General features: G+C 38.4%; 1 protein-coding gene across 1 annotated transcript in view; it reads left to right on the top strand.

Annotated features, from left to right (window-relative positions):
• LOC149838993 (uncharacterized) overlaps window positions 1-17,338 on the top strand; it is a 111,957-nt gene extending 94,619 nt beyond the window's left edge. Inside the window, exons 7-11 of the mRNA XM_090006924.1 lie at window positions 12,031-12,127; window positions 12,219-12,306; window positions 15,991-16,096; window positions 16,162-16,254; window positions 16,881-17,338. Coding sequence (XP_089863050.1) covers window positions 12,031-12,127; window positions 12,219-12,306; window positions 15,991-16,096; window positions 16,162-16,254; window positions 16,881-17,210 — 714 coding nt within the window. The 3' untranslated portion in view covers window positions 17,211-17,338. The remainder of the gene's footprint in view (window positions 1-12,030; window positions 12,128-12,218; window positions 12,307-15,990; window positions 16,097-16,161; window positions 16,255-16,880) is intronic.
• The last annotated feature ends 1,579 nt before the right edge of the window (window positions 17,339-18,917 follow it).

The following is an 18,917-nucleotide window of genomic DNA, read 5'->3' as shown; positions in this document are numbered from 1 at the left end:
GATGATATGAACGATATTGCAGGTACAAAGGCTCATCTTCAAAAGCATTTTGTTACAAAAGATCTTGGTCCTCTTAGATATTTTCTGGGTATAGAAGTTGCCAGAAGCAGTGAAGGCTTGGTTCTGTCTCAACGTAAGTATGTTCTTGATTTATTAAAAGAGACATGAATGTTGGGAGCCAAACCAGCAAATATTCCCATGGATCACAAAGTTCAGTTGTTGGAAGAAGAGTCAAAACCTGTGGATAGCAAAAGTTATCGCTCATTAGTAGGGAAGCTACTATATGTGACTGTGACTAGATCGGATATTGCTTTAGCAGTAAGCAAGATTAGCCAATTTATGGAAAATCCGAATGAAGTACACTGGAATGCTGCAATGATGATTCTCAGGTACTTAAAATCTTTTCCTGGAAAAAGGTTATTATTCAAGAAAGGGGGAACCCTGGAGATAGTTGCCTACTCTAATGTTGATTATGCTGGATCTGTTAAGGATAGGAAATCTACCACTGGATTCTGTGTGTTTATGGGAGGTAATTTAATTTCATGGAGAAGTAAGAAACAAACCGTGGTTGCTAGGTCGAGTGCCGATTCAAAATATAGGGCTATGACCCAAACAACAACTGAATTGATGTGGGTTCACAATGTATTAAATGATCTTCAAGTGAAGGTCTCATCTCCTATGGTGATGATGTGTGATAACAAGGCAACTACGTATATAGCAAATAATCCTGTGTTTCATGAGAGGACAAAACATATTGAAGTTGATTGCCACTATGTAAGAGATATGGTTCAAGCTGGTCATATCTCTACCAAGCATCTGAACTCGGTGGATCATGTTGCAGATATGTTTACAAAGCCTCTTGCTAGGCCCAGTTTCTCAAAATGTTGCAGCAAGCTGAGCATGATCGATATCTATGTTCCAGCTTGAGGGGGAGTGTTAAGACTAGTCGACTATTAGTTATTTTCAAGTGTTTTATCTTTAAAGTTATTTATTTATTCTTAAAAGATGGTTCTTTAGAATTTTACAAATAATGAGGGACCTTCTTGTAATTTGTTTTTTAGGCTAAACCTCTATTTAAACAAGAGGTGTTTAGCCCTAATAGTGTTATGATTTTTCCCTCTCAGCTGCTCTCTCTCTCTCTCTCTCTCTCTCGGTTCCTGTGCAGTATTGGATTTCTCCACAAGCATCATGTTACATGACTGTGCATGAGTCCATTTTAGCCATTTGTCAGACTTGCAATGGTGCATTTCACGCTGTAAATGGCTCCTCCATGGTGGTATCAAAAGTTGAATCCCTTACTCTTAATTTTTGTTCTGGGAGTAAATTGAATATTTCACAAGTTTATGTCTCTTCTCTTGCAATGAATCTTATTTTTGTTGGCCAAATTACCAAGTTTAATTGTACTATTACCTTTTCTCTGCTGATTGTGTTGTGCAAGTATAACTGTCAAGAAGAAAGATTGATGTTGGTCATAAAAGGGGAGACTTGTATTACCTAGACTAACTGGATATGAGTTCACAAAGGAGATGTAGAGTTAGTTGAGGAGATGCAGTTGTAGATGAGTCAATTTTGTGGTATTAGATAAGAGATTAGGTCATATTTTTAGTTCTAAATTGTAACAGTTGGTGTCTGTTGGTAGTTTAGGTGGGTTGAAGTTAGTTGTGTCAAGGCATGTGCAGGAATGCAAGAGTTGTAGGCTCGCGAAGGGTCATGCTTTGCTATTTTGGGCTAGAGATAGGGAAGTTGAGTTTTCTTTTGATCTTATTCATTCAAATGTGTGGGGTCCCTCAATAGTCCTGTCCAAGGGAGGTTCGTCTTATTTTGTCACGTTTATTGATGACTGCATTCATGAGAAGTAGAAGTGAATTCTTTGAGATCTTCAAAAACTTTTTTGCCATAATTGAACCTCAGTTCTTAGCTAAGATTAGAACTCCATGATTGAACCTCAATTCTCAGCCAAGATTAATACTCTTTGAGCAAACATATTTGATGACCGCACAAGATATACCCTGGTGGTGAATATGTCAGTTTTGTGTTTGAGAAGTTCTTGCAGGAAAAAGTGATAGATCATAAAAAATCTTGTCCTATACCCCTGTCCAGCACAAAGTGGCTTAAAGGAAGAAGAAACATATTTTGTAGACAACGAGAACTCTTCTCTTTGGAGGTTGTGTCGAAAGCTTATTGAGCTAATGCAGTTCAATTGGCTGTGTATCAGATAAACCGTATGCCATCAAGTGTTCTTAAGGGCACATCACCTTTCAAAATTTATATGGAATGGTTCCAAATTATAGAATGATGAAGGTATTTGGGTGTATATATGAACCAATCATATACTTTATTGAGATAGGTGAACCGAGGCGACTCCCCCTCGGAGAACTGTATATGAGAATTTCGTCTCATACGGCTTAAGCGAAAACACCCTAATACTGGTTCTGGTTGCAACGTGCAATAGAAAAGAAAGATTTAAAACCTTTTAGACACTTCACTTGATTCAATCTTTCCCGATAAAATGAAGGAACCAAAACCCTTTTGTACTTTTACCTGATAGATATAGAGACAAACTGTCTCCCATAACTGTTAATTGTTGCTTTCTTGGTTTTTCAAATGACCAAAAAAGCTATAAGTGTTACGATCCGGTTGGAAGAAAAGTTTGGGTATCTAGAAATAATCTTTCATGATGATACACCTTATTTTAGTGAGATTGGGGATAAGGTGGGAGATGAATCTGATTTGTCCTTTTTAGTGCAATTTCTTAATAAAAAAAGAATGAATGAGCATGTGGAGGTTCAGAGAGAGACATTAGGTTTGGACTAACCTATTCTAGAAGACATGAAAATATTGTTGAGATTCCATTTTTGGATCAAGTGGAGGCGAACGTAGAAAATATAGAGGCCAATCCTGATCCAATTCCTTCTTTTGCTGAACCTAATCACACAAGCTTAGATTCACTTTTCACTTCATGCTCTCTTCCTCCGTCCCCTCCTCAGGCACGTCAAAGTTCTAAAATATCTATTCCTCTTCCTCTCTGTGTCTTATGAGTCTTTTGCTCCTAGACATCGCGCATTTTTGGCATTGATTCATTCCTATATTGAGCCTGAGCCCTATTCAGAGGCAGCTTCAAAAGAAGAGTGAGAACAGACAATGGTGGAGGAGATAAATGCGCTGGAGAGAATGCATGCATGGTAGTTGATAAAGTTTCCACTTGAAAAGAATATTGTTGGGAGAAAGTGAGTTTATAAGATCAAGACAAAGACAAATGGATCAATTGAGAAATACAAGGCAATATTAGTGGCAAAGAGCTATAGTCAACAATACTAAATTGGTTTTGCAGAAACCTTTGCACTACTGGCTCATATGGCCACTATAAGGACTTTGGTGGCAGTAGCTGCATAATGGAACTAATCGCAATTAGATGTGAAAAACACCTTCTTGAATGGTATTCTAGATGAGGAGGTTTATATGGAGTTGCTACAAAAGTTGTATGGACCTTAGTTGTCAAAAGTTGTAGAGTTTGTATGGACTTTAGTTGTCAAAAGTTGCGCCTAGGCTCCGCCTAGGCTAACTAGGCATATGGCCACTGCCTAGGCTTATGGGTCTAGGCGGTAGGGCCCTATTTTTTTACCTAGGCTGTCCCCGCCTAAGCCGTAGGGACACAGTTATGTTTTTTAAAATTTTTGTCTCTTTTTTTTCTTTTTCTTCTTTCTCCCGCCCCAAAAGCTTTCTTTTTTTATTCTCTCTTTTTCTTCTTTTTTTTTCTTTTTTACCTTATTTTTTTTCTTCTTCCTTTCACCCCTCCGCTTAGTTGTCAAAGCGGAGCCTAGCCGAGGTAGTCTCTAGGTCTGATGTGCAGTTGAACACACATATATATGTTTTCTGTGTAAATATATATAATTATATATATTAACATATCATAAACATATATTATAAATTTATAATATTTTGTGTTTATATTATATATATACATATCAGTGTAATTAATTCATATATAATCTATAAGCGTATGAGTTATCTATTTGACTGTTTTTATGTAATATAATTGCTTTATAGTGTTCGACAACGTGTTATTATTTGTCGATTCCTTATTGTTGATTGATTTTATGTTGTATACATGTTTGTTATTAATTTTAGTAGTTTTTTACATATTTTGTATGTTTTTTAATTTTTTTATTTGGGGTATCACCTAGTCCACCTAGGCCGTGCTTAGGCCTCTCTTAGTCTTTTTAGGAGCTCACTGCCTAGGCTCCCCCTAGCGCCTTTGACAACTAAGGTATGGACTCAAACAAACACCTTGGGTTTGGTTTGAAAAATTAAGTTTTGCTGTCAGATCTCTTGGTTTTGAGCAGACTTATCATGACCTAACCTTGTCTGTATCATCCTCTATACAAGAGAAATACTTATTACTTTTATATGTTAATGATATGATTATTAGAGGAGACTATTTGCAAAAGGTGGATGATAGCAAGAAGAAACCGGTTAGTATTTTTGAAATGAAGGATCTAGGAAATCTAAAGTATTTTCTTGCTTTAGAGATTGCATACTCGAAAAGAGGACTATACCTACCTCAACATAAGTATGCAACTAATTTGGTTGTGAAGATTGAGAGATGATTCAAAGAGAGTTAGTTCTCCAATGGAAGCAAATTTAAAACTAAGGGCTTCTGATAGAGTGAAATTAGAAGATCCAATGGTATATAAGCAGTTAGTTGGGAGTTTAATATACTTGATTATATCCAGACTAGATTCAGTCCACGTGGTTATATATCCAGACTAGATTCAGTCCACGTGGTTAGTCAGTTTACGAGCTCCCTTAGGACAATCCATCTTGCTGCAGTTCGCAGGATCATAGTTGGCAAACCCGGTGAGTCGACTCAGGAACCGGATCAGCCCCCAGATGGGTCGCCGATTCAGGATCACCGATCCGGATGGCCTTTGTGTTTTTTGACATGCATCTCATGATTTTAATGCACACTGTTCATGTTATAAAAGATTAAATATTGTTAAATCATAAATGTTAACAATTATGTAGAGTTGTATGCTAGTATAGCTCAATCATTGATATCATGTGCTAAATTTAGTGATTATGCAGCCTCAAGTTTGATTATTTTCATATCTTATTTGTGTAGTAACTGTAATAACAGGAAAAAAAATTGAATTGATTTGGGCCGGATCCGGACCCGACCCGAGGCCACTGCCTCTCGCTGTCATTAAAAGACAGCGAGGCAGGCAGGAGGAGGGTTACGAACCCCCCCTCACCGCCTCTCGCCCTCTCGTTCTCTCTGCACTCCTTCCCCTTTGTTGCTCTCTCGTTCTCTCTCCCCCGATACTCATCCTCTTTCCCCACGCGTCGACCCGCTGTCGTTGGCAAGCACAGCCATCGGCGACAATACCGCCGGAGCCCACCCTCACCGGCGACAACCTCTCCTCTGCGACCTCGTCGGCAATGTCTCTCTACCCGACGACCCCCCAGACTCGCTGCCGGCCACTTCCTTCCTTCTCTCTGATGCGAAGGCGCCGACGACCCACCACCACCGCCTTCCACTCCGTCTCTCTCTCTCTCTCTCCCTCCCTCTTTCTCTGCACTCCCAGTGGCTAAGGGAGGGGTCGAGCCCCCCTCCCTATGCCACTATTGGGAGGGGAGGGGTCGAACCCCCTCCCTGTGCCCACTTTTGGTAGGGGAGGGGCCGAGCCCCTCCCTACTCACAGTTGCGGCAGGGGAGGGGGTCGAGGACAATTAAATAAATATATATGCATATATATATATATATCATATATATTTATACGAGTACGCATTTAACTCAAGGACGCGGTTTCGCGATCCTTGTCCTTTACTTTGCCGTCGCGCATCGCGCAAAGGTTTTGCGTTGCACTCCTGCTTACAGTCCTTTACTTTGTCGTCGTGCATTGCGCAAAGGTTTTGCGTTGCACTCCTGCTTACAACTTTTACTTTGTCGTCGCGCATCGTGCAAAGGTTTTGTGTTGCACTCCTGCTTACAGCCTTTACTTTGTCGTCACACATCGCACAAAGGTTTTGCGTTACACTCCTGCTTACAGCCTTTACTTTGTCGTCGCGCATCGCGCAAAGGTTTTGCGTTGCACTCCTGCTTACAGTCCTTTACTTTGCCGTCATGCTTTGCGCCCAGGCTTTTGCTTTTGCATATGTGTTACTGCCTTGCTATTGCAGATGATGCTTAGGTTTTCGCTCATTGCACACGCGTTTGAGGCATCCTCGTGGAGGATGCAAGAGGCATCTACCACTCTCCCTCTTGAGACAAGAGTTGAGTCGGGAGCTAGCGATACATCCTCGTCTAAGGAGAGGGATACCTCACAAGGATCTTGGCTCTTCGTGTACGCAGTCCTGCAGAGTCGACTTGAGATTTTAGGGAGCTGCGCAAAAGCATCAAAGACTGCCCAAATTGAAGCATTTGGAAGGATGTGATTGGCTGGTTCTGTTGAGAAACCCGTATCCCGTCTATCGAGGTCGGTATCGAGTCATGCGAGGCTTGTAGATACCCCGATAGCGGATGAGACTCGAGATAATCACATGTCAAATGTTGGCACAAGCTGTTGGTTGTTTCAAAAGATAAAAAATGTCAAAGTAAAGCTTGAGAAACATTACATCTTTGTTAAACACTCCTGTTGAGGTTCCTATTGATGAACTATACCCCTTTCATTCTAGAGTACTTGTAGTCGTGCACTACACGCTAGTACTGCGATGATCGGATGAGACGGTCGTGCGACCTCGAATAGTGCTAAATACACAATGCTGTAATCACATAAAATGGCCTCACATTCGCCTTCACAGGCAAGATACTCGAGTAGTTTAAAGACCACAACATAGAATGGGTCGTTAGTTAAGCAACCCCTAACGCACCCATTTGCTTCTTGTTGTCTGTCAAGAGAGAGGACAGAGCGGTACAAAATTCCAATGGACAGGTTTTTAACAACTACCTTACGGGCAATGATCCGGCCTCCCCAGTCATTGGAGTTAGGGGAAAGGGGCTACAATAGTTAGCTCAACACTTTTGCAGAAGTTGGATGCATCCGTGACACTGCTTACCTGCCTTTGGGGAATCCTCTCTCGGCTAAAGTCGTCCCCTTAGGAGCGGACTCAACTAGCTATTCGGGTTATTTAAAATATATAGAATAACAGACGCTCGAACTAGTCTCAGTTGTTTCTTCGTTTTGCCTGCACGTACCCGCAGGCCAGTAATATCGAAACATAAAGTTTGTTCACACTGGTCGATTGCTTGCTTGCTCGGTAGTTCAATATGCTACTCATTGAGCTATACCCGCCTATCGAGGTGTTACTCTAGTTTGTTAAACTGCTTACGCAGTTCTTTGCTAAGTAACATCTAGCTTCTCATACTAGTTAAATGCTTATAATAATAGCATTATGCCAATTGCTACATATTAACATGTGACTTGCTTTACCCCTTGGTCGAACTGTTTGGTGCTTATTGTAACGTAACACTTGTTGGCTTGCATCTCTTATGATTGATGTGATTGCATACAACTCGTAATCTACGAACTGGTGGCAACTAGGATTGATGTGGCCGCTTGTCTTATAAGTTGCTTACATATTGTGATATAACTGTTTCTGTATGATTGCTTATCATGTATAGCTTATGAATGGCTTGTGATGCAATGGTTTATGCCTTACGATTAATTTAATTACTTGCTGATGGTAATTGTATGTATCGCGAGCATTGTTATGAGTGCTTGTCTTATTCAGTGGTTTTGTTTGGCTGACGGATAGAGTTAGTTGCTCTTCGCCTATAGAATCAGCTGGATTGCCACATTTGCGTGTTCTCATGTGTCGTTTACGCATGCTTTGAGGTCATATTTGAGGATTGCAATGTTTCTTGTGGCAATAACACGATGTGTAGTATTATATGTTTTTGTGTGATGTGATTGATATGCCACGTGATAAGAAATGTTGGTAGTATGCGATAATATGTTCATGGAACCTTATTGGAGGAATGGGTGATCTTGTGTTTTGTTTTACCATGTGAAGTGATACGATGCATATTGCTGATATACTTGCTTGTACCCATATTATGGCTACTGACCCCAAGAGCGGTCAATTGTTCGGAGCAGTCGATTGTATTGATGCATGTATCACTGAGTATGGTGTCTGTTGAGGATCTAATCTCCAAAGGATTATCTGCGCGGGCGTGTATGATTAAGACCAGGTAACCGGCTAGAGTGGTAGATTCTCTGTGAGGATGTACACTGTCCACGAACGGGTAGCCGCAAAGACGGTGAACTCCTGTGAGGAAGTGTATGGTCCAAGACCAGGTATACCATCTAGGGCGGAGTTCCTTGTGAGGTTATACATTTCCCATATCAGGTAATCTGGCGTCGATCTTATTGATTGTAATAGTGGCTATCGACCCTGAGAACGGCCATTTGCGTTGATGCGTGTATCGCAATGATTTTCATTGGATATGACATTTGTTGGGGACCGGCTTCCCAAAGGTTTTGCTGTAAGGGTATGTATGATCAAGACCAGGTGACCCGGCTAGAGTGGTAGATTCTCTGTGAGGATGTACACTGTCCACGAACGGGTATTCGTAAAGATGGTGAACTCTTGTGAGGAAGTGTATGGTCCAAGACCAGGTATACCATCTAGGGCGGTAATTCCTTGTGAGGTTGTACATTTCCCAGATCGGGGAATCCAGCTAGAGCGGTAGAATCTCTGTGAGGATGTACACTGTCCACGAACGGGTAGCCGCAAAGACGGTGAACTACTGTGAGGAAGTGTATGGTCGAAGACCAAGTATACCCTCTAGGGCGGTAATTCCTTGTCAGGTCGTATATCTCTCGGACCGAGCGATTCGACGTGGATCTTGTCTTTTTGCTTACCATAAAAAGTTATGGTGAGCTGTGATGATCTTCTAAGATTGTTTGAGATAGCCAGTTATAAATCTATAGTTTTGGCTTTCTGTTTTGGCATGATTACATGCAAGACTCAGATGCGAGAATCAGATCGTTAGCGATTTTAGATAGTGATCATGTCTTGGACCTTCTATGGAATGGTGGGTTTTTCTGAGAAGTATGACGCCTTAGGTGAGTCATAACAGGTGACAGTTGGCCGTGTAAGACCTTGAGAGATGGGAATAGATAAAGGTTGTTCAGGACAAAGCATTTGTTAGAAGTAGTGAGAGCGATAAACGATGACCTGGATTGGATGTAGAGACCTCGTTCTAGGAACGAGAATAAGCTTGTTGCGTGGTAGTTCACAGCTTACGATCAAATGAATCGTCTTGCTATATTTTGACAGTTGCATTGTTTGCCTGCTTGCACCGCTTACCTTGTTGCACTACTTATCCGTTTGTACTGCTTACCTGTTTAATTGCATATCTGCTTTAAACTGCTTAGCATACTGAATTAAATGTACTTAATTCAGTTTTCTATAGTCTTTCTTGTGCACCTACTAGTTTTTCGCGAAACTAATTCATTTTATGGGTACAGGTGATGATTAGGTACACCACGAGCGATGGCGCGATGACAAGATGACTTCAAGACTTTCCTGGATGTCTTGGGTTTGTAACAGATTTTCCTTGGGATATCCGAATTTTGTGAGTTTTGATTCCTTTATCTAATGTGCCCAAAGTTGTCAGCTTGCCTTATGAATTAACAAAAGAATAGTCTTCCGCTGATTTTATAAACAAACTCTGGATGAAAGAGATTTTCTCTAGTCTCTTGCCTGTTTTCTGAAAGGTTCGCGTTTGAAATTTTGGGGCGTTATAGTAACACTGAAAATTATAGTCTTAACTTGTTCGAGTCACTGAGTCAACCCGTTGAATTGTGAGTCAAGGGTCAAGTGATCCAATTCCGAGTCATGAGTTTGCCAACTATGCTCAGGATCATCAAATATGTGAGGGACAACATGCACCATGGTATGTTCTTTTCAGCATTTTCTTTTGTAGAGTTGAGAGCATATTGTGATGCTAATTTTGGGGCTCTACTTTGGATCACTGGATTTTGTATTTTTCTTGGGAGTTCTTTTATCTCTTGGAAAAGTAAGAAACAACAAAGAGTTGCATTATATACAACTGAAGCAGAATACATGGCTATGGCTCACTTCACCTTTTTGTTATCATTGGTCTGCAGTCCCACATTTTTATTGCCTTTTTATATTTGAGTACTTGTGTTAGTCTTGTAGTATTCATTATTATATGATTGTCATTTGTGCTAATCTTTCTTAAATGACATTGTTGTGATTATCCAAGATGTGTTGACTTTGTTGTACCACCCTATTAGGGTTTCCTTTACTAATAAAAGAAAGAGTGTGCATCCCCTACACTAGAGATAAAAGGTTGGGAATTTCAAGGCTTCTTTTTCTCTGCACACCCTCTTCCTCCATTAACACCTCATAAATTTACAATTCCTATATGAAAACTTAAAAAACATGCTTGGAACAACCTCCAGGATACAATGAAGAATATCATAAACTAAATGAGCACATACTAAAAAGAGCCATATATGGATCAGCACAATTATCAAGATCTTGGTGTTTGAATCTTCACTGGAAATTCAAAAACATGGCTTCTAGAGGTGTGTACTAGGTTGTTTGCTATTTACATACAATAACAAATATGTAATGATCTTGTTGCTTATTTATGTTAATGACATTATAATGCACAGGGAGGTCACAGATCATATTGCCATGAGCATTTCCGTAGGCAAAGAATTGCCAAAATAATATATTTAGATGAAAGACCTTGGGAAATTAAATTTTTTTTCTAGGCATCGAAGTTGACAGGAAAATAAATCACTTGATTGTGATAAAGTATAAAATGGATTTGTTAGCAGAGTTAGGTATGAAAGAATGCAAACCAGCAGCAACACCAAGCTAGATGAACCAAAGACTAGGTGAACATGAGGAAGATTTTTATGATGTTGCAACTAAATATCAAAGTTTGGTAGGTTATTGTCTTATTTTTTCATATACTAGACTTCGTATACAATGACAAATATGTAATGATCTTGTTGTTTATTTATGTTAGTGACATTATAATACACAGGGAGGTCAAAGATCATATTGCCATAAGCATTTCCGTAGGCAAAGAATTGCCAAAACAATATATTTAGATGAAAGACCTTGGGAAATTAAATTTTTTTCTAGGCATTGAATGCTTTGAACCTCACTGAGGACATGGCATTGGATAGAAATGATTGGAGGAGAAGGATTCATGTGGAAGACCCAGAATGATTTTCTTTTTTGGTTCATATCACCGACCCCAATTGTTTTGGGATGAAGGCGTAGTTGTTGTTGTTGTTTGTTGTATTGAAGTTGACAGGAAAATAAATAACTTGATTGTGATCAAGTATAAAATGGATTTGTTAGCAGAGTTAGATATGAAAGAATGCAAACAGCAGCAACACCAAGCTAGATGAACCAAAGACTAGGTGAACATGAGGAAGATTTTTATGATGTTGCAACTAAATATCAAAGTTTGGTAGGTTATTGTCTTATTTTTCATATACTAGACTTGACATTGTTTTTGTAATGAATTAAGTTTCGTAGTTTATGAGAACCAAGAAAAAAATCACATACATGTGTGAAGAGAATTTATGGTATCTACTATCTGAAGGATGCTACAGTTGTTTAACTGTGATCGACCACTATGGATCCACCTGAATCCCACATACCTACCTACTTATATTTAGAATCTAATTGTTTTCTAATTTTTTAGTTCTCAGAAATTATCCATCCAAAAAAATTTACATTTATGTTTATTGTTTGTAAATAAACAGAAAATGATGTTTAACAGCAAGAAACAACCCATGATCATACATCTTCCTTTGCTGCAATTTTTCAAGTTATTATTATATCAACATTCAGCTAAAATTTGCAGCTTGTGTAGGAAAAAACTATTTCACTTCTATATTGACATCAAAAGATACTAAAACCTCTACACACTGATTTTGGTGTACTAGTGTTTCTTCAAGTATCCTATGTAATTCAAAAGCTAGCTGCTCTGGGCTTCTTTTGTGTGCTTTCTTATTCACCTTTTATTTGCAGAGCAACCCGATTGCCAGATGGCATATCTGCCAAGGTTCTATCAACAGCATCTCTTTTTCAACTGGTGGATCATTTTTGGCTACCGTTGGTAGAGATGGTATTACTTTCGTTAACCATATATTTAAGCACCCTCTCAGTTATCTCTTAAAATATTTGAAGGCCTTGCTGACAGAAATGCCTTGATACAGGTTATTTGAGGGTTTTTGATTATGCAAATGAACAACTGATATGTGGAGGGAAAAGTTACTATGGTGCTTCATTGTGTTGTGCTTGGAGGTAAGAAAATAAATAAGTAAATTAATAATATATATATATATGGGGTGCTAATGAAGGTACAAAACTATTTAGTAGAAATCACCTTCTTTTCATATTTGTTATTAATTTTTTTTTTGTAGATTGAACCCGATGGATGTGATCGTTTGCTTAGTAGAAAATGAGTTTTGAACCATGTGACTGTTACACAAGCAGTTTTTGAGGCTTAAAAAACCAACGGCCTATAATGTACCAAAATTTCACGACTCAAAAATTCATATTTTTACATCAAAAAAACACTATCCAAGGTTTGATCCTTAGCAAACAAACCATGTCGAACACATTTATATGGTCAGATTGAGATGATACAGCTTGAGCATATGATTTTCAGCTCAGTAGTTATTAGTACCAAGTATAAGCCCTATATATAGGGTAGATATTTGCTACTAACGAATGTACATAACTATTGAGTAAAAATCACCTCCTTTTCATATTTTGTTTAACCTTTTGCAAATCAGGCTATACAGATGTGATCTACATGGTTTTCTTGGTAGAAAATGGTTTTTGAATCATGTGATTGTGTCATGTAAGCAGGTTTTTCAAGACCTTTAAAAATCAACAACCCACAATGTGCCAAAACTTCATGACTAAAAAAATCTTATACTTACATAAAAAAACACAATCCCAGGTTTGATTTACAACAAATAAAGCATGTTGAACGCATCTATGTAGCCATATTGAGTTGTTACATCTTGAACCTACGCAGGGGTGGAACCAAGGTGGGGCGGCCAAGGGCCCTGACCACTGTTAGAACCCTCCAAAAATCATAGTTTTTAGATGTTTTATGCTCGATCTGAACCATTAGATGTGTTTGTGATTGTTGCTTAATAGAGAGCATGTAATTGATTAAGATCGTTATGCTCATATGTGTATTTTAAAGAGGTAAAAAAACCATCTGTTGTTATCCTACTAAAATTTTATAATAAAATGTTCACTTGTTTACATCAAATCAATTTGAAACAAAGCTTGTTTCTCAATAGATAAGTATTGATAAACACATCTAATCTAACCGTTCAAATTGAGCATAAAACACCTAAAGCTTTGATATTTAGAGGGTCTTAATGGTGACATAAAAAAAGTTGTCATGATCAACCCCATTCACACACACACACAACTGAAAAAACTGATTTTATGTGTGTGTCAAAAACACATGAATACATGTACAAAAAAAATAAAAAAGAAGGAAAAAAGAAAAAAAGGGAGGAAAAGGAAGAAAAAAAAGAAACGAGTGGAGGGCCGAGAGGAAGAAGAAAAAAAAGAAAAAGAAAAAGAAAAAGAAAAAAAAAGAAAAAGAAAAACAGACAAAGAAAGAAGAAGAAGAGGAAGAAAAAGCGAAGGTTGAGGGGTGAAAGGAGAAAGAAGAAAAAAAGGAAAAAATAGAAGGTAAAAAAGAAAAACAAAAGAAGAAGAAGAAAAGAATAGAACAAAAATGAAAGCTTATGGGGAGGGAGGAAGAAGAAAAAAAAAAGGAAAAAAAAAACCATGGCCTTGTGGCCTAGGTGGGACAATCTATACGTCACCTAGGCAGTCTAGATGGAGAAATAGGGCCCTACTACCTGGACCCATAGGCCTAGGCAGTGGCCCTGTGCCTAGGCGCCGCTTTTGACATCTAAGGCAGGTCTTATAGAAAAAACATCCAATTGCTAGATTTGTTTGTTCAATCATTTGCTTGGAGGTCATGGCAGAACGTATATTTGGTTGGGCTTTCCTTTCTCCCCTCCTTCCCCTACTATTATCGCAACGACGTGGTGCACACCTAGTACCACTGTTGCCTGTCTCCACCTCTATGCCCTTACCCTTCTGTTGGCGTATCATCTCCAACTCCTTAGTAGGGCCACTCACGCTGCAAGTTGCCTACTCAAACTCAGAAGGTACTTTTGGGTCTTCCCAATAAGGTTATGTATCCCAATCCCCAATGTCTGCTGATTCCTTCTATTTTGTCATTTTCTTCCTCTGGTTTTCCTGCAATAGTTCATTCATCTGCCATTTCACATCTGACAACTGTCTATAATTGCATGCAGCCACATTTTGCTTTGTGCTGGCTAAATGATGCTTCATCTTCGAAATACCCTCATGAATATCTCGTTGACAATAGTTACATTGGTTGAGCAACCTATTTATTTCATAAAGCAGTGTATAATGATTATGTGTCCGGCCTCTTGATGTAGCCATGCGCCAAACACCTTGAATAAAACGTCTATAGTTCAATTTTGATTTCTTAGAGGCCAAAAAATGTGTGTAGGATGAAAATGAGTGGCTTTAGGGTAAATCACACTATTTTTGCTTGGCTTTGAGGGTTAGATGTAAGAAAAAGTGTAGGATGGAAATGAGGGGCTTTAGGGTAAATCACCCTTCTAGAGCTCGATTTTGATGGCTAGAGATAAAAAAATGTTGGATAGGATGGAAATGTGTGTGATTTGAGATGCACTTCTAGGGATTGGATCTAGCAAAAGCTCCAATTTTAGAGTCGATTTGATCTTAGAAATGAGTAGGTATGCTTAAAAACGAGGTTTGGGGAAGCACACAAAAAAGGGGTCAAAATGACCCTTGGGGGCTTAAAAATGACCCTCATAAGTTGCTGGTTGCTTCTTTTCCAGTGTCAAAAAAGAAAAAGAAAAAGTCAGCCTATATGATATGGGGTGTATTGTACGATGCAGTAACCCTTGCATATTTGATATTTAGGGTATAAAATACCGGTTCACACACCGATACACTAATACAGTGTACAATACAAATACTGATAACACTAATTTTCATGCAAATGAATTTGAATACTAACTGGTCTCTTTTTTGGATTGTGGTAAAACTATCAATTGAATGCAAATCCAATCATTAATAAAATGGTGTTTACCAAAGCCAACTAATGGATCCAACCTAAATCCAGTCACTGGACATTCTAGTGCTGAAGTCTTTTATCAGTCCATGTTTCTCGCACATGAATAACATCTAAATAGCTCAACTATACCTTTGGCCTTTAAAGCCTGTCACTGGGTGTAAATTTCAAATTAGCACCTAACATTTAAGCATAATTTCAAAATATACTTGTGTTTTTTAAATTTGAAATCATACCTAATCTTTAATATGGTTAATCAACAAACCTATTTGCACATATCAGGTTAATCTATAGCAAAATCACAAGAATACCTTCTTTTTCTATAAAAGTCTAACCCCTCACAAGCTACAGTGAAATCCATGCCTCATTGCCTGTTCTCCACATTTGTATATGATTTTAGTATCACAATCTAGGGCTGGTAAATTAGCCAAATGAGCCGAACATAAACTAGTTTTGTGGCAGGTTGAGCCAAGCTCGAGCTCTTCATGTTCTCATTTTGTGGCGAGTGGACCCAAGCTTGAGCTCATGATGCAAGTTCAAACTAGCTCATTTCCATAAACCGAATGAACCGTAGGGGAGCTATTTTTTTGTGTGTACAGTCCCTTCTATATAAGTCTTCTGGTTCTGTCCCTGCACCTAAATATTCTGTACCTTTTTAGTAGCAAATGTCTACCCATATATATACTGGTAATACCATACTATTTAGTAGAAAATTATGGGTGCAAGCATTGGCCAATGCATTTCTTTTATCTTGTTGAAAACATTTTTGCATTCTGATATGTAAATCTGTTTAACTACTTTGTGATATCTCATAGTTCGGATGGAAAATACATATTAACTGGAGGAGAAGATGACTTAGTACAAGTTTGGAGTATGGAAGATCGTAAAATAGTAGCTTGGGGTGAGGGTCACAACTCATGGGTGAGTTTTCAATCCCATACAAGGTTTGTTTTCCCCTGTGATGTATCTCAAAGCTTTCATTGCAGGTGAGTGGAGTTGCTTTTGATTCATATTGGCCGTCCCCTTCTTCAGACGGCACTGGTGAAAATGTCATGTACCGGTTTGGTTCTGTTGGTCAGGTACTGAACTTTGGTTTAGTAAAACAAGCTATATGGTGTTGCAAAAAAGTTCACATCAACGAAATTTGTTATGTCATTGCAACTTTGAGAATAGATATCTGGCTATATTCCAAGAGCTTGTGAAGTACGAAACATGGGTACTTCTGCCAAACCCTTGTACCGATGTTGTACTGATGTCATACCCACACCTCTATTGGGGCCTTCAAGATGTGGGTCATCTAGATTTTAAATTGAACTTGAGTCATTTTTTCCATCTTATGATCCGATATGTGTAGCCTATGCTTTGGATTTTTAGTTCATGATGTACTACAGTTTTGTGTGTGAATATATCTTTACCCATGTGCTTACTTTTTAGAAGTTTCCATGTCATATCCTTCGTACCTGTGTTGTGCCCCAAACTAACACCCATACCTATGCGGCATAGCTTGTGAAGTATGTAACACCCTTACTGTTTTCTTACATGAGGAATCCACATTACATCAAAGAGTATCTTTAACATACTAGTGCTCAGTAGGGTTCGACATCTGTGCGGATGATGACTTGATGATGTCTGATCTTTTCCCATTAACATGGATCTCTTTTATATCTTTTTATAATCTTTTTATCACATTGCTTTGTATTTTCAGGACACCCAGTTGCTTTTATGGGATTTAGTGATGGATGAGATTGTTGTACCACTCCGCCGTTGTCCTGGTGGTTCTCCTACATTTAGCAGTGGAAGCCAGTCATCTCACTGGGATAGTCTCTCTCCAGTCGGCACTCTTCAATCTGCTCCAAGTATGAGAGATGTGCCAAAACTCTCACCTGTCGTTGCTCACCGTGTGCATGCAGAGCCCCTCTCAGGCCTGATTTTTACTAGTGACTCTCTTATTACCATCTGCCGTGAGGGACATTTAAAGATATGGGCGAGACCTGGGAATGGTGATAGCCAGTTGATAGCGAGCCCAGTAATCTAGAAGCAACAATAAGTGCCTTAAAGGATAGTCATTTTCTAGTAAAACTGTCCGTTCTTTGTACCAGTAATAAACCATCAGCTCGCATAATGTAATCATCTTTCCACTTGAGTGCTGCATTTACATCCTTTTCATTTTTTGCATTTTTCACTTCAATAATTGCTTGTGGGTTTTCAGTTGTCTCGCATACAAATGCGCACAATATCACACTGCAGGTCTTAGATATAGGCGTCAGTTTTCTATTTCGGCAGCTTCTCTCTCTTTTTTCGTTTACCCTGTGCTTTTTCTTGTTTCATTTATTGGGTTCCAGCATGTCTTCATTATTACTTCTGGGCCATCTTTGAAAATAGTAGAACTTTTAACAGAAAGAAGAAAAGAAAATAGTAGAACTTTTAACAGAAAAAAGAAAAGAAAATAGTAGAACTTTTAACAGAACTAAATTTATTTATATGAGATCTATGAGGATTTACAGCTGGAGAGACCCTGTGGATGTAGAAATTTGTCTAGGAGCGATTTCTCGAACTTCCCACATGGAGAAACATTCATGTACGGTTGGAAACATCTTTTTAGTGAAATTCTTTGTATGAAATATTTTCTCATGTACATTTACATGTTTCGATTTTCACATCTATGACTGAGCTCTTCTATGATTTTCCCACTACCAAACATGGCCTTGGGGCTTGTTTGGTTGTGCGTCTCCTGCATTGTACGGGCTGCTGTGGCTGCCAAGAACAAGGTTGCTAACAATCGTTGGAAGCTGCGGACATGCAGAATATCATCAGCTGTGTCCTTATTTAGGGCTCAACACCATTCCACCCCCTTGTTATGCTGAGAACAGGGCTGGGAACGATGTTGAGCAAAAAAAAATCAACCGGGGGAGGGTCTAACCTCTCTCTCTCTCTCTCTCTCTCTCTCTCTCTCTCTCTCTCTCTCTCTCTCTCTCTTCTGTGCAGCGGCTGACAGAGAAGCTAGCGGCGAGGCTGGCGATGATGCCAGCGCTCTCTCTCCCCCCATTTTCTTTCTTTCCCTTCTTTGTTCCTCTCTCTCTCTCTTGTTCTTCGCTCTTCTTAGATTTTTTCATTAATTAAGGTTTTTTCTTTGATTTTCATTGATTAGGAGTTTTTCTTTGGTTTTCATTGATTAGGAGTTTTTCTTTGATTTTCATTGATTAGAGTTTTTTTCTTTGGTTTTTATTGATTAAGGATTTTTCTTTGATTTTCAGTGATTAGGGTTTTTTCTTTGATTTTCATTGATTAGATTTTTTTTCATTGATTAGGGCTTTGAATTAAATATCTTTAATTAGGGTTTTATTTAATTTGATTAGGACTTTTTTCTTTGATTTTCTTTGATTAGGGGTTTGAATCCAATTTTTATATTTAATTTTATTAGGATTTGAGTTATGGATTTTTATATTTAATTTTATGGTTTATTTATGGTTTCTTTGATTTTATGGTTTAGTTTTCTTGTAGTTTAGGTTTTTTTGGTTTATTTATTTTTTAGCATTTTAGGGTTTTATGATTTATTTATGGTTTTTGCATTTGTATATAAAAAATATGAATTCTTATATTTTTCTCAAATTACTCAAAATTTAAACATTTTTTTCATAATTGGATCCAGTTTGAGATCTATATTTGGGGCTAAAATTTATACTTTTTTGATAAACTTTTATAATTAGATCTAATATGGCATCGATTAAAGCATTTATATATA

This window comes from Nuphar pumila, chromosome 5 (assembly GCF_984573655.1).
Source record: "Nuphar pumila chromosome 5, dmNupPumi1.hap1.1, whole genome shotgun sequence".
NCBI lineage: Eukaryota > Viridiplantae > Streptophyta > Magnoliopsida > Nymphaeales > Nymphaeaceae > Nuphar > Nuphar pumila.
This window is presented reverse-complemented; position numbering and strand designations above follow the sequence as displayed.